The sequence below is a fragment of the Dinoponera quadriceps genome, unplaced genomic scaffold (genome assembly GCF_001313825.1).
Source record: "Dinoponera quadriceps isolate SergipeBrazil2010 unplaced genomic scaffold, ASM131382v1 scaffold6593, whole genome shotgun sequence".
In the NCBI taxonomy this organism is placed as follows: Eukaryota; Metazoa; Arthropoda; class Insecta; order Hymenoptera; family Formicidae; genus Dinoponera; species Dinoponera quadriceps.
The window spans coordinates 837-16,725 of NW_014560506.1; the positions used below are offsets into that span (position 1 = coordinate 837).

General features: G+C 37.1%; 1 protein-coding gene across 1 annotated transcript; it reads right to left on the reverse strand.

Annotated features, from left to right (window-relative positions):
- Positions 1 to 1,366: 1,366 nt before the first annotated feature.
- LOC106750830 lies at positions 1,367 to 12,961 on the reverse strand. The gene is made up of 18 exons (XM_014631430.1): positions 12,878 to 12,961; positions 12,597 to 12,807; positions 11,998 to 12,211; positions 11,494 to 11,790; positions 10,935 to 11,343; positions 10,265 to 10,333; positions 8,715 to 8,883; positions 8,428 to 8,602; positions 8,119 to 8,317; positions 7,902 to 7,962; positions 4,204 to 4,416; positions 3,869 to 4,082; positions 3,447 to 3,743; positions 2,908 to 3,310; positions 2,676 to 2,744; positions 2,173 to 2,341; positions 1,890 to 2,064; positions 1,367 to 1,781 (listed from the first exon to the last, which is right to left on the reverse strand). The coding sequence occupies exons 2-18, from the start codon at positions 12,730 to 12,732 to the stop codon at positions 1,577 to 1,579; spliced, it is 3,474 nt and encodes a 1,157-aa protein (XP_014486916.1). The 5' UTR covers positions 12,733 to 12,807; positions 12,878 to 12,961; the 3' UTR covers positions 1,367 to 1,576.
- Between the last annotated feature and the right edge of the window lie 2,928 nt (positions 12,962 to 15,889).

Sequence of the window (15,889 nt, forward strand, 5' to 3'; positions counted from 1 at the left end):
GCTTTGATTCTTGATCCCAAACAGAGAATATTTACCGACGGTTTCTTAGGATCTTTTGGTACATGCATCAAAATTAATATTGATAGGTGCAACGCTTATTATGATACATGTACCATGATTATGCAGTTCTTCTGACGCGGAAAGAGACCGGTTCTTTTTGGGCGTGACTATTTTTTTATGGTCTGTCTGCCAATGAGTCGATATAGGCATATGTTGAGTTTATAATAACAAATATATTTGGGATGAATGTGAAGTTATGCTAGCCGAATTGTAAGTTATAAAATCGGATTGAGGAACATAACTTGTCATCATGACAAGCATCAATGACATTTAATAAGAAGACGCGAGAGAGAAAGAGGGAAGGAGAGAGAGAGAGAGAGAGAGAGAGAGAGAGAGATTAAGATGGAGCACAACATATTGATCCATTATTTCCGAGTGTTTAGAAAATTGTTATTGTATTAAACCGTATGTAGTTTTAAAAACTTGTTGTTTGTAACGGGATTATATCGCATTCGCGGTAAAATTAATAATCTATAAGGTTCAGATCATGAACTATAAATCTAATTTTCATTTCCTTCTTTAATTATTATGTGTCGTGTAACATATTAATAATATGCACCGACATCTATACGTCCAATGAAAAATTTACGTTATTTGATTTCGTTAATTTCTGCTGTGTTGTTTTCGTACATTTACAATTCCGTACAATAATTTATAAATTATATTTCCCCGCTCTGTCTACCAAGTCTGTGGATGTACAGTCATGCACAGAAAGTTTTTTCATTACCTAGCCATAGTGATATCAGAAATTTCGAATGAAATGCATAATTTTTGAAAATGTTGTACTTCATGACTGCTACTTTGGAACAGCATTGTCAATTCACGGAATAATCGGCAGTAATGAATGTGCGGAAATGATATTCTAAATTCGGAATTTCCGATATCACTGTGTCTAGGGAATGAGTCAATCTTTCTGTCCATGACTGTACACAAATCGCTTGTCATTTGTGTCAGGTGATCGTGCTGTAGTCGTCTAGTAGTGGTGAGTCTGAACAATGTTGTTTTTATGACAATGATGTATTTCGCAGTATGGCATGCTAATGAATTAGGAAAAATTTATATTGAGAAAGAGCGCATGTCAAGAAAGAAGAGACGTCTCAACAGTGCTATTTGTTTTATCTTTTATTCGTTTGAAGATACATACATATATATATTATGTATATAAATATATCTATATGTACATAGATGTATATATATACATAAATATTAGCAATTGAATATTAGTAATCGCCGCAAAAACCTAAATGATAGCGTGTTATATATAATTGATCTAGAGGGGACTATTATATCTACAATTTTCTTTAATATTTTCAACTTAAACTATTGTTCGTCATGTATATTATAGAAACGAAATTTGGAATGGCAAATAGAACATTTCTCAGGAGAAACTAATAGTCCGATACATATGAATGAGAAGTAGATTTCTAAATATTAACAATAGGTTTATTGCCCACACTCACATATGTATACACTCACACACACATATACACATTTGCATATTTGTATTTTTTCACTTCTATGAGGAGATAATATCTCCTGTCTGAGAAGCGGGTTTACGCGACTCGATCTTGATGTTGAATCCGTCGCTTCTTTTTAGGATAATATCGCCTCGCAGGACGAAGTCTTGGTAGGGCACTTTGGAAATAACGCGATAATTCCTCAATATTGTTGATAACAGGACCTTCAATTTCAGCATAGCATATTTCCGTCCTACACATGATCTATGGAAAAAGGCGGCCGATTATGAATGGATTCGACAGCGTATATCTATGTATTGTCCTAAAATAGCACCAGGAATGCTTTGTGTGAAAAAATACATTCTTCGTTACCTCGGTCCGGCACTAAAGGGTATAAAAGCGTAGTAATGTCTTTGCTGCATTTTCTCCGGTAGAAAATTATCTGGATTGAAAACTAGCGGATTCGGGTAATACTTCTCCGAACGATGTACCGCGAATTGCACTACCAGTACGGTGGAATTCTTTGGGAGAACGTAATTGCCTGTAACTTTTACATAAAGAAGATTTGTTTTGCGTCTTAGTCAAATTTATAGGACAGGTTTCTAGAATATACACACAGTTAATGATGCAATCGTCATTATTGGGATCGACTTACCTATTTTTACGTCTTCATCAAGCTTTCTAGCGATTACTGGTACCGGCGGAAAGAGTCTCAGCGTCTCCAGAATAACTCTTTCCAGATACTTCATTTCCACTGTGTCTTGGAAAGTACATTGCCTATCGCTGTCACCGAAGATTAAGTCCAATTCTTCGTGCACGCGTGCCTGCACAGAGAAAAATTGTTAGTGTCAGTACAAATTGGATACTTGTATAGTAGGACTCAAAATATATACAGGTATAATTTCTACAATATAAATCCATATGATCGAGTACTAAAATTTGCGGATACCGTTCTTTGTATAAGATTATTGTTGATTGCTTATTAGTTGATAATTAATTATCTATTTTGAAGGTAATGGTGGAAGGAGCATGGTGCTAAGCGCGCCGTTTAACATTGCTACGCATGTTAACGTTAATGTACAATAGACGTTGCAATTTCACTTATGATCGTAACTCTTCGGGACTCAATTTTGTGGAAAATATGAAGAAGAAATATACCTGAATTTCCGGAAGACATCCCAACACACAGAGCGCAAAACTCGAACCAGCTGCTGTGGTGTCGTGGCCCTGTAACATATTTGCTAAATAAATTTCTTTTTTGACGCGTCGTTTTAGCGTGATAGGCGCGTTACGATACGGTGTAGCAACGTATGGCATTTGATTACGGTATTTAGTAGAGAGACTCGGTAAATCATAAGAACGCATTATCACAACGAGACAGAGACCATACCTCGAACATAATAGTATTGACTTCTTCCCAAATCTCCTCGTCGGTCATCTGTCCGTTGTTTCTCTTCATATCCATCAACATCTCCAAGAAGGCTAGTCGCTTCTTGTCACCCGCATCGTTCTCATCGATGTCGTCGAGATCATCTCTCACGTAATGCAACTTGTGATTGACGATGCTTTTGCCGATTTCCGAGCTCTCAGTCGAAATTTTCTTGTGATTTGTCTGCGCTTCCTTTTTGTCCTTCTCTTCGATGTCTTCCCATTTCTTCTGGATCACGCTCTCCGTTAACGAGTGAACAGTATTGAGCAATTTTTCTTGCATTTTGGCTAATTTTGAGAATTTAAAGAACTGATCCACTCGCAACGATACATCGTAGTGCCGTCGGTGCACGATATCACTCAGTCTACGGCATTCGAGGTATAAGTGCTTACGTGTATTTATATATAAGAAAGGGGGGAGGAGAATCTTTTACGTAAATGAGACAATTAATTTTTATATCTATAACTTCAACACCAAGTAATAACGGCGAAGAAACTTACTTCATCACGGCCATTGCATAGTCATATCCGGTATTTGGCCTCTTTTCCTTACTAACTCCCATCACCGTTTCTGTTAAGATATTAACTGTTACTGTCGATAAATAATCATGGCAATCGAATTGTTGGCCGATTTTATCGCGAAGCTGCTTCACAAGATTTAAACTGTTCTCGTAAATCAGAGGCACAAACGTCTTCAGAATGTTTCTGTGAAATGTGGGAGCTATAGCTTTCCTGTGCTTCCGCCATTTGGCACCGGTAGTGATCAGCAAGCCATCTCCGAGCCATGGTTCAAAGAGTCTATAGCGATGATAATAATTATAAATAGGAGTAGAATCAAGACTATATAATTGTCCAGACGCTTTTACGTCTTGGAAAGTATAAGACTACGTTGGTTCACTTTAATTACTGATCCAATTCGTTACCTATACTCCACGGCTTTCTCGATGTGCACGGAGCTGCTCAAGATCACTTCAATATCTTGTGCATTCATCAGGAAAATAAAAGCTCTCGGTCCTAAATGTCCCGATATTACCTCCCCATGTTCAGCGGCAAATTGCACACCCTTGGTTATTACATCTTCAGGTTTCGCTTTTAAAGTTAATAGGGTATGACCAAGGATTGGTACGCGTGGAGGGTCTGGAAGAAGATAGATAGCATAAATTTGTCACATTTAATTACAATTATTAATTATAAATCAAGCGTGAGTTGGGTGCATCATGATGAAGTATCTATTGAGGTATTGGAGTTTTTTACGTACGTGGTATTTTCATCGAAAGGCGAATCTCATGCTTGGTCTCAACATAGTAATACAATGCTATCAACGTGACGATAATTGTAGCCAGCAGAGAATAACCAATATTCGGTAGATATGATATTGTTAATGTCGTATCCATCGTTATGCACAAATATTGGTATACCGGTGGGTATGATGTGCTCTGCTTTCCTCTTTCTTCCCCACAGTCCTCGTGCACTGATTGAGACAATACAAATGAACAATTAAACAATTTTGAAAAAATATATCGTAAATACCGGCATAACAATACCTTTTGTCGAGAATTTAGGAAAAGCTGTTTCCGTTAATTAGCACTTTTAACTTTTGTAGATTCGTAGGTTTTCGCAGTGCGACAGAACGATATCGCATGAATGTTCGCGCAATAATGCCTATATTAATCAGAGGAGGAATTGTCAGAGGAAATGATATAGTATTACATTTCGTTTTTCGATTATAAAATGATTAAAACATTCTGACACAGCATATGCATTGTATGCATATGCACTGACGTTATCGTTTGTATGTTTAATTTAAATATGTTAATTTTGCGTTCAGCCAAAGAAGAATCTAGTAAATGTTTTACGCTGTGCTTTGCAACTGTTGTAAGATTTACTGCTGAACGATATTTAGCAATTTACGCTGTTCCAACATGTTTACTAAGTGGACCAGCGTATTAATTAAATGTATGCTGCAAAAAATGATGATCGTTTAGTAAACTAGTTGGAAAAGAGTAAACCACTGATATCGTCCAGCAGAAAATTTTAAAACAGTTGCAAATTGCAGCGCAAAGCTCTTACGAAGCTGCTTTTTATGCTGAAAAAGACATAGTTTCACTGATTGTTCAACTTTGTTGCTTCAATATATTGTTACGCTCGTGCGGGGAAATAAAACGAAACAACGTTAACAAGAAAACAACTTCAACTATATTTACTATTTACAAGGGAATACACGTAACTCGCAGACTTAAGCTCTCTCTTTCGTTAACCCTTTCGCGGCGAACAGCGCCTTTAGGCGCTCAGCTATAGATGCTCATTCTCAGCGAACAGCGCCGTTCGGCGCTCAGGCAAATTTACCCGCGGTGAACGAACAGCGCCAGATGGCGCCCATCCGGAACCGCTCTTTTCGTACGAAGGCGCTGTTCGTTTGTTATCAACAACTGCCATTAATGTCCATTAAGTTGTTTTTGACGTGCTAGCAGCATACGCTTCTTGTGCAAAGGTTTTTTTTACATAGTCAAATATTATATACACACTGCGTTCGGAACGACTCGCGTATTTGGTCCGCGCGGTCGATCTGGCATCGGCTGCTTAGAGCGCAACTCTTTCCAGAGCACTCCGCCGCGAAAGGGTTAAAGACCGTCGCGCACGTCACGACGACTCAACGGCCCCAAAGAGAATCTTTTTAACCCCGTTGTTTATTAGTCAACGCTGATCATCTATTGTTTACGACTCGTTGCTAAGAGAATCTGCTGTATGTTCAGGGCGCTAAAGGCGCGGGCATCAAGACACGGGCGTAACAATATTATGTTATGTAATGTTATAAATTATTAAGCTGCTCATCAGGAAGCGGAATGTATTGAACTGTATTAATATATACATTCGTCCCTCTTCAGAATAATGTCAGCTCGCAGGACGAAGTTTTGGTAGGGTACCTCAGAAGTAACGCGATAATTTCTCAAGATTTTCGATAACAGGATCTTCAATTTCAGCATAGCGTATTTTCGTCCTACGAATTGTATGTAGTTTTGTCCACGATCTAGGGAAACAGGCGGCCGATTATGAACGGATTCGACGATGTACACCGATGTTAAAGAATGTATTAATATTTATTGTATTAATATTCATTCGCGATTATGTTGTGACAATACTATTAAATAATATAACTAAGTATAAACAGTATTACCTTGTTACATGCATTTTCTGCATTTACAAAATATAGCAATTGCGTATCACTGCAATTTCCTTGATACGATTTGCGGCAAATATTATTATTATTTTATCTGCTTGTAATACCATTATTTGTGAATGAAATGCTGCAAGTTTGAAAGGATATTGCGACGTAAAGCGTCGTAAATACGAGCAATGTTGCAATCTTGCAAAATATATCGCTACAATGTATTTGCAATCTTGTTGTGCTGTATGGAATATTCTATATTATTAGTTATTAGCTATCCATTTTTAGTTATATAATATATTTGCTTAAATTGACTGCATTAACTCAATAATATACTAAAAAGTTATTAACTTTATATGTAATTATATAAAATAAATAATTATTTGGTTGAAGTAACTATTATAGATAGATATCATTAGATAGATTGATTCAATGAAGTTTTTTCAAAACTGCTGTACTGTTAACGCAAATATTAAAGCGATTAAAATAATAGCATGGCTTATTTGTTCCAATAATATTGCTATTGAATTAAGAACGCTTATTTTAATCGCACTGAAGCCGTTGCATCAAGTACTTTTTTCCATGTATGAGAAAGGAACTTTATATTTTGCTGTTAGCACATTGTTTGTTCTTATTATATTAGGTTGGTGCACATGAAATGTCGGATTCTTAAGTGATTGTATAAAACTGTATATCTTTCTTCAAAAGCTGTTTATTCAATCAAAGTATGCTCCATTCGCTTCAATACACTTCTCCCAACGAGATTTTAAAGCGTAGATGCCTGTCTTAAAAAAATTTTGGTCTTTAGAATTAATAAACTCTGATATCGAGTTTTTTAGACTGTCTTCATTTTCATGGTGTTTGCCTCTTAAAAACAGCTCTAAATGCTTGAAAAAATGAAAATCGGTCGGCGAGAGATCCGGTGAATATGGTGGATGCTGCAAAACTTCATATTCCAGTTCGTTCAGTTTCGCAATTGTTTTGTGCGATGTGTGCGGCCGAGCGTTGTCATGGAGCAGTAGCGGGCCATGCCGATTCACAAGCGATGGGAGTACAATTTGGTGTCTCAATATCGTTGTATGGTCAACTTTCATCCTGATAGCAAGTTCCCTCGTGGATACGGCTGGATCCGCTTCCACTAGAGCCTTCAGGTCATCATTATTCACAGACGTTTTGGGTCTTCCGCGCGGCTCATTTTGCAGTGAAAAATCGCCAGTCCGAAATTTTTCGAACCAACGCTGCACTTTCCGATTGTTAACCGTATTCTCCCCAAACGCTTGGTTTATGTTGCGTGCAGCTTTTGCAGCACTATTACCAAGTTTGTACTCATATAAGAAAATGACGCGAATGTCGGCAGAATTCATATCGGTAATAAACTCAAAAGAAATAAAAAAGGGAAGACCTTCGAGAAAACCTATTTTGTTGAAATGAGTCTCTGGCAATGGACAATACGAGTATGAATGAGGTTATGCCAAATACAAAAGTATAACGAAAACAGGGAGGAAAACGTCCGCATGTAAAGAGAATGCGACATTTCATACGCACCAACCTAATATTTTGTTGTTAGCATTTTTTCCGTTATGCGAATATACAAAGCATCGCATATGGATTTATGTCCTTTATATATCATTGATATTACAAGCTAAATAAATATTTCTTCGGGTGTTTTTATTCTTTATTTTGTTCAAGATACATTACAAGTAACATTAACATTGAAAGGTTAATGTTTTATAAATAGGTGTGAGTAAATAGTAACATTCATTTTTCTCATAGAAAAGGCGATTACGTACAAATGATTCTTTGGTTTTCTATTTGAAAAATCGTTTCGCAAGTGTGTCGTGTATAAATGTTCTGGAAAAGCAAAGAGAAAAAAATTGTAAAAAGAGGTAATTCATAGAACATCTGATTGGGAAGTGTACGGAATATAGAAAATGGAATTTTCACCGAGATTTTTATACACACACACACACACACACATTAATAAGTTGTTCTTCCTTATGCTTATGCGGAAATAGTAACTCCTGTTTGAGTCGCAGGACTGCGCGGCTCCAACGTGATGTTGAATCCATCGCCCCTCTTCAGGATAAGATCACCTCGCAGGACGAAGTTTTGGTAGGGTACCTTGGAAATAACGCGATAATTTCTCAGGATTGTCGATAACAGGACCTTCAATTTCAGCATAGCGTATTTCCGTCCTACGCACGATCTAGAGAAAAAGGCGGCCAATTTTAAACGGATTCGACGGTGTCTTACGGTGTTAAGGGTACCTAAGACAGTATAAGGAATATTTTTATGAAGAAACACGTTCTTCGTTACCTTGGCCCGGCGCTAAAGGGAATGAAAGCGTAATAATGTCGCTGCTGCATTTTCTCCGGTAGAAAATTGTCCGGATTAAAAACTAATGGATTTGGATAATATTCCTCCATACGGTGTATCATATATTGCAAGACCACTACAGTGACGTGCTTCGGAAGGACGTAATTACCTGTAACTTTAATACAAAGGAATTTTGCTTTATGTTTTTATATATTTTTTAATACTGGTACTTATAATATGATATCATATTGTTTTTAATGACTTAATTACGCTTAAGTGGACCTTACCTATCTTTACATCTTCATTAAGTTTTCGAGCGATCATTGGTACCGGCGGAAAGAGTCTCAGAGTCTCTAGAATAACTCTCTCCAGATACTTCATTTCTATTGTGTCTTGGAAAGTACACTGCCTATCGCTGTCACCGAAAATTGAGTCCAATTCTTCATGCACACGTGCCTGCACAGTACAAGTTAATGTTAGCAGTACAACTCGGATTTTATGCTCGATTATGCAATTTTGCTGGTTATTACCCTGATACTTGTATATCTATATTTATTGATATTATCCGTGTTTCAAACATAATTTTTTATGAAGTCATATGTTTTTCTTATATAAATATATTCTTTTCTTATCTGAATTTAATCTGAGCGGAATCTGAGTGAAATCTAAATGTAAAAGTATTAATGTAATATCAACGAAAAGTGGAAATCTTGCTAGACATGTTATTTTGTTTTAATATATCCTTATATAAAAATTAAATGTTAAGAAATATTTTCTTTTCTGCTTGACTTTATTTTAGTACTTTTATACATAGAATGACTTGAAAGAGAGAGAAGAATAAATATAAATAAAAACAATTATATATTAGAGCACCTGGATAATTCGAGAAATATTCGGGTATCCAAAATTAAAACCACCAGTGCAACTTCGTTAAGTTGAAGACAAAAATAAAAAAAGACGACCGACTAATAATCAGTATGATTAACGCCAAGGATGCAAATCATCAACCGAGAGCGAATATCACAGATTGCGATTGCAATAGCGCGTGAATCGATAATTTAACTACACGACAAAATTAACAATTTGCTGCAGGATGAGCGATGTGGTGAACGGTAAGAAATTTTTCACCAAAATGTGCGCCACGTGTCATACTACGGAAAAGGATGGCATAATGGGTCTTAACCTGCACGGCATTATGGGTAAGACTTGCGGAAGTAAGTGCATAAAACAAGCGCGTTAGCTTATAGCTTATATAGCATATAACTAATTAACTATTTCTAAAATAAAGATAGGAAAAATATGCGGTTGTGCGATTTTGTTTACGAATTACTATACTAATGAATGCACGATTGATACAACAATTTCATTTATTAACATTCGCAGCTACTTGGGGTTTAATTTTTCGGAAAACATGAAGGGGAAAGCCATCGTGTGGGATGAGAATACATTGGATGAATATTTGGAGGTTCCCAGAAAATTTATCCCGGGAACGAAGATGGCGTTTTTCGGTATCAAAAAGAATGCAAGGACCTAATCGCCTTTTTAGCTACATTAACTGCGTCTCGATAAAATATTAAGAAGAAAAGCAATATTACTTAATGTGAAGACATTGTCATCGTGTTAACGTCATTATTATATGTACAATGCACGAGAGGTAAAACGACGAATTATCAATTAATACTGGAATATCATTTTCAATTAATTGGAATATAATACCGGCAATAATATTAATATAATATATTTTCATTAAATGGCTAATTGTGGGTCATTAATTGCGGATTTACAGATTTTACAAGTATTACATGTGTGTGTAAATATTCGATCGTGAATAATTTACCTGGATTTCTGGAAGAGATCCCAACGCGCAGAGCGCGAAACTCGAGCCGGCTGCTGTAGTATCATGACCCTGTAACATTTTCGATAATATTGTTCAACATCATTTTGCAATACGAGTGTGAGTGGTCATTTCCGATGTATTTTTGCTTGCTGAACACGAATACATTATCCGTATTTGGCTATTATGTCACAATTTTTGAGAAAAATGGCGTCAATGAGGCAAAACACGACGATTTTGAGGGTTTTCACAATGTTGTAGCAACACATTTTTTTCTAAAAGTTAATAATGAAATTTAGAAAAAATGTGTTGCCGATACTACAACGTCTAAAGATTTCCAAAATCATTGTTTTTGTTCTCTTGACGCCATTTTTCTCAAAATGGTGACGTAGTAGTCAAATTTGGACAACGGATTTGTGTTGAGCAGGCAAAAATGTTGAGAATGACTATTCACATTCGTGATACAAAAGAAGTCAAATTTTGTCAGATAGTATAATTTACTATTTATATTACTTTTTCTGATGTGCCGTTTAACGTGATACATGCATTACGACACACTGTAACAACATATTTTGATTCTAACTGTTTAGTGACGTAATTTAATTATAGTGATTCAGTAGAGAGGTTCGATAAATCGTAAAAAGGCATTACTACAACGAGACTGAAATCACACCTCGAACATGATAGTATTGACTTCTTCCCAAATCTCCTCGTCGGTCATCTGCCCGCCGTTTTTCTTCATGTCCATCAACATATCTAAGAAGGCGAGTCGCTTCTTCTGGCCTAAGTCGCTCTCATCGATTTCGTCGAGATCATCCCTCACATAATGCAGCTTTGTGTAATTGGCGTTATTGCTCTCATCATTCTCCGTGACCGTATTTTCCGAAACGATTTCATCTTCTTGCGTTTCTTTCTTCTGCTTCTCTTCGATGTCCTTCCATTTTACTTGGATCACGTTCTCCGTCAACGAGTGAACAGTATTGAGCAATTTTTCTTGTATTTTAGCGAGTTTTGAGAATTGGAAGAACTGATCCACTCGCAACGATATGTCGTAGTGCCGTCGATGCACGATATCACTCAATCTGCGACATTCGAGATGATTCGTGTATTTGTATATTTGTATGTGAGAGAAAGGCAAAGAGAAATTTTTTCCGCGTGCGAGACAACGAAATGTTATATATTTAATGTTATATGTTTAATTACAACGTAGTAGCAATGGCAATCAAACTTACTTCATTACGGCCATTGCATATTCATAAGAGGTATTTTGCCTCTTCTTCTTGCTAACTCCCATCGCTGTTTCCGTCAAGATGTCAACAGTTACCGCCGATAGGTAATCATGGCAATCAAATTGCTGTCCCTGTTTTTCGCGTAGTCGTTTCACAAGATCCAGACTGTTCTCATAAAACAGAGGTACAAATGTCTTCAAAATGCTCATGTGAAATGTGGGAGCTATCGCCTTCCTGTGTTTGCGCCACTTGGCGCCGCTGGTGATCAGCAAGCCGTCTCCGAGCCAGGGCTTGAAGAGTCTGCAATGCAGCGATGAGAATGATTTCAAGTGAGGAAAAAATCGGAACTTCTCGCGCTACTGGAGTTTTTACGTTTCAATAAGAACAAAACTGTGTGTCCACTTTAATTATTAACACACTAAGGGCCGCTATTCTTAAAAAATATGCCGTCACGGGGATCGGATTTTTATATATAATCGCACCCAACGTATTAATGTAAGTCCTTACCTATATTCCATAGATTTGTCGAGATGGACAGAACTGCTCAAGATTATCTCAATATCATGCGGATTTGTTAGGAAGACGAAAGCTCTCGATCCAAAATGGGCCGATAATACCGTCCCATATTTAGATAGGATTTCAACGCCACGGTTTAACATTTCTTCGGGAGATAACTTCAGAGAAAGTAGTATATGACCTAAGATGGGTATACGCGGTGGATCTGGAAGAAAGCAAACAGGAGATTGGTCACAAGATAATTACAACGATCGATTACGAATCGCGCACGATGTAGCGCGTACGGCATCAACAGAGAAATATCAGCACTTGCCAAGCTCTGGATATCAATTATATAACTTTTCTTCCAGAGTGGAAACGTGAAAAGTAAAACGTGAAATGTTTTCAAATTAGGAAATTTATGTTTTTTGCGAATTCACGTTAGAAGAGAAGATTCGTGATCTCCTGGGTCATAAATCTTGATCATGAATCGTCTCCTTTAGCGTAAATTTGTGGAAAACGTAAATTTTTTAATTTGGAAACATTTCACTTCTCATGTTTCCGCACTAGGGAAAAAGTTACATGACCGATACTTTTAGCTTCATACGTACTTGGTAATTTTAATGCAAGACGAACCGTACGATCAGTCTCGACATAGTAATACAGTGCGATTAGCGTGGTGATGATCATAGCGAGCAAGGAGTAACTTATGCTCGGCAAATACGTCGTTATCGATACTGCATCCATCGTTGCGGCTATTGATATATCGTTGGATACGATGAACTATGTCTTCCTCGCGTACGGTTTACTGATTACGACTCACTTGTAACGATACAAATGGACAATTAAACACATTAAGAACATTATATCGAGAGTACAGTGATAGCACTACCTTTTATCCAGAGAGAGTACTATAGGAAACTGTTCTTGGTAATTATCAATTAGTTTTCGGGACTCGTAGGCTCTTGCGTGTCACTGGAACTGCGAGCGACCGATAGTGCCGATGACTTTTATAAGTTAGTAGTCAGGAAACGGGGAAAGTCATATTTTAATTTTTTCTCGATACAGTGACCTAGTCAATTTGACATAGCATATTTATGAAAGCATGATGTGCATTGTCACTTAGTTAAAGAATGCAAAAGTTATCTGATTTCATATTTACGATTCGATTCTCCACAGTCACTGCGATGTTCTTACGTAATACTGTTGTATATATAAATAAAATGTTGTTATATATATTAATAAAATATATACGAGGGGGGACCCAAAAAAACTGAATTTTTTGTATAAAAACTTTATTTATTAACTTTTTTACAAAATTCCTTCAGTCACCTTCAAAGTACTCTCCATTAGATGCGATGCACTTGTCGAGTCTTTTTTCCCACTATTTGAAGCATCTCTGGAACCCTTCAACTTTGATATCGTCCAGTGCCCTTTGCGAAGCTGTTTTTACCGCCTCCACATCATCAAAACGTTTCCCTTTTCACCAAAGTCATTACAGGTGATGAGAGTTGGTGTTACGGGTATGACCCAGAAACAGAGTAAGCGTCAAGCCAGTGGAAGACTTCCAACTCTCCCAGATCAAAAAAAGCAAGACAAGTGAGGTCGAATGTGAAGACGATGATCATTGTCTTTTTTGATCTTCGTGGAATTGTGCGTCGGGAATTTGTTCCCCCTGGCCAGACTGTTAACCAGCACTTTTATTTGGAAGTTTTAAGACGTCTGCGAGAGGATGTGCGGAGGAAACGCCCGGAAATTTGGCGATCAGGTGACTGGTTCCTTCATCACGACAATGTCTCCGCACACACGGCCTTACGTGTGACCCATTATGTAGACTCTCGGGGATAGCCTGTCGTACCTTACCCTCCATATTTCCAGACCTAGCCCCGTGCGACTTTTTTCNGCCCCGCACACACGGAAGGCCTTACGAGTGACCCATTATTTGGCCTCTCGGGGATTATTCACCAGACCTAGCCCTGTGCGACTTTTTTCTGTTTCCGAGAATGAAGAAAAATCTAAAAGGGAAGCGTTTTGATGATGTGGAGACGGTAAAAACAGCTTCGCAAAGGGCACTGGACGATATCAAAGTTGAAGAGTTCCAGAGATGCTTCAAACAGTGGGAAAAAAGATTCGACAAGTGCATCGCATCTAATGGAGAGTACTTTGAAGGTGACTGAATGAATTTTGTAAAAAAGTTAATAAATAAAGTTTTTATATGAAAAATCCGGTTTTTTTGGGTCCCCCCTCGTATATTAATAAAATGTTTCAAGCGTGAAAAAGTATCGCGACGCGAGGGATTGTAGAGTAGTACACCTTTATAGAAATTTAATACTGAGAATTACTGAATTCTGCAGTGATTAAATATTGAGAAAGCAGTGGAAGTACAGTAGATAGTGAGAATACGTCGAACACGTGTTCCGGTAGCGGATAATTTAAGATGCCTAATTGCCAACTGGATAATTTTATCGCACAACAATATTAACCTTTTCTACTCCACACAGATATAGAATATCGTTTCGAACTTGTACTATGCTGTAATAAAAATATTATATACTATGCTGTAATGAAAATATTATATATGCGAATATGATTAACATTAACGATTATGCAGCGACAATGACAGGCGATTAATGCTCGTCGACGCGGAAGTGATGTAACTGCACGTGATATAGCAATATGAACGCCGCTTTTTTCACAAATCGATTTTTCAGTAAAAAAGTACATTAACAAAATAACGAAAAATTAGTGACATGATCGTGCGTAATCGCTCAAACCACGTTTTTGACTTCCAATTTCTGATCGAATTCATTTTGATGATGCATCTGTGGGTTGTTTCATCCGGTACAACGGTGTGCCGGTACTGTAGATCACTGATCGAAACTACAAGTGGGGATATATATAAATATATATATGTATATGTATATAAATAGTAAAATGTATTTTAAAAATATTCCATAAAAAATATCAAGTACAAGTTCTTCCTCAAAGACTTATGTTAAGTTTAGTCAAGGCACTGATATTTACAGAAGCGCCAACATTAACACGTTAATGGCAAATAAAATATCGTTTACATCTACTATTTACAGCGAGACCTAATATTAAAGCGATAACTCTCCGGCGTTTCTTCGATATTTCGATCATATGTGGATTATACTCGATATCAGAGAGAGAGAGAGAGAGAGAGAGAACAAGTCGGTCGAATGTCGCGTTCTCCGCGAGTGATGCAAAATTTACAAAAGAGAAAAATAATATCCACTCAATTAATTGACATCGTCTTCGATAATGCATGCAATAAAATTGTATTACATGCATTATGCCGTTATAATGAATACAATTGCGTGCTAATGTTGAAAATACATTCGTAACAATCTCATAAGTTTTCACGATCGTTTCCCGCAGATCATAATATCCTTATGTACTTGTGTGTGGTCTCGGTAGACGGTAATCGCATCTTCGCGTCGCATGTTAATGAATAAATAGTAAACACGATCGGGATAGATCTTGGAATTAAGGCACGTAAATACGTTCTTTGTTCTTCATATTCAAACATATATATGTCATATGTCTAATGACATAGATAATGTCGTAACATAATGTTACCAATGACTATATTACCGACATTCCTGCCGGAGTTCGGCAGCCAACATCCCCTTAATGCCCAGAAACAGATGTACGCTTATCAGATTCTAATAACCTAATCGTATCATATGTCAAGGCTGTTCTGTCGGTTAGTATATACGCGCTAGAGCGATTACTACTTCGACCAAATAGACACTGTGATACAGTGTGCTTTTCTACATACAAATGTAAATGTTCAATGTAATTGTAATAAATAACGTATTCGTGGTATCGTATAAATATCCCGTGAAAAGAAAGTTTCGAATACAAAATATAGCCTTAAGTG

Excerpts from the sequence above, each read along its gene's own strand:
- LOC106750830 (XM_014631430.1), bottom strand. The coding sequence starts at position 12,732 with ATGGATGCAGTATCGATAACGACGTATTTGCCGAGCATAAGTTACTCC. Across the intron at positions 11,344-11,493 it reads TATGCAATGGCCGTAATGAA|ATTGAGTGATATCGTGCATC; the intron begins GTAAGTTTGATT and ends CGAATGTCGCAG. Across the intron at positions 3,744-3,868 it reads GAGAAAGCCGTGGAGTATAG|ACTCTTTGAACCATGGCTCG; the intron begins GTAACGAATTGG and ends TCATCGCTATAG.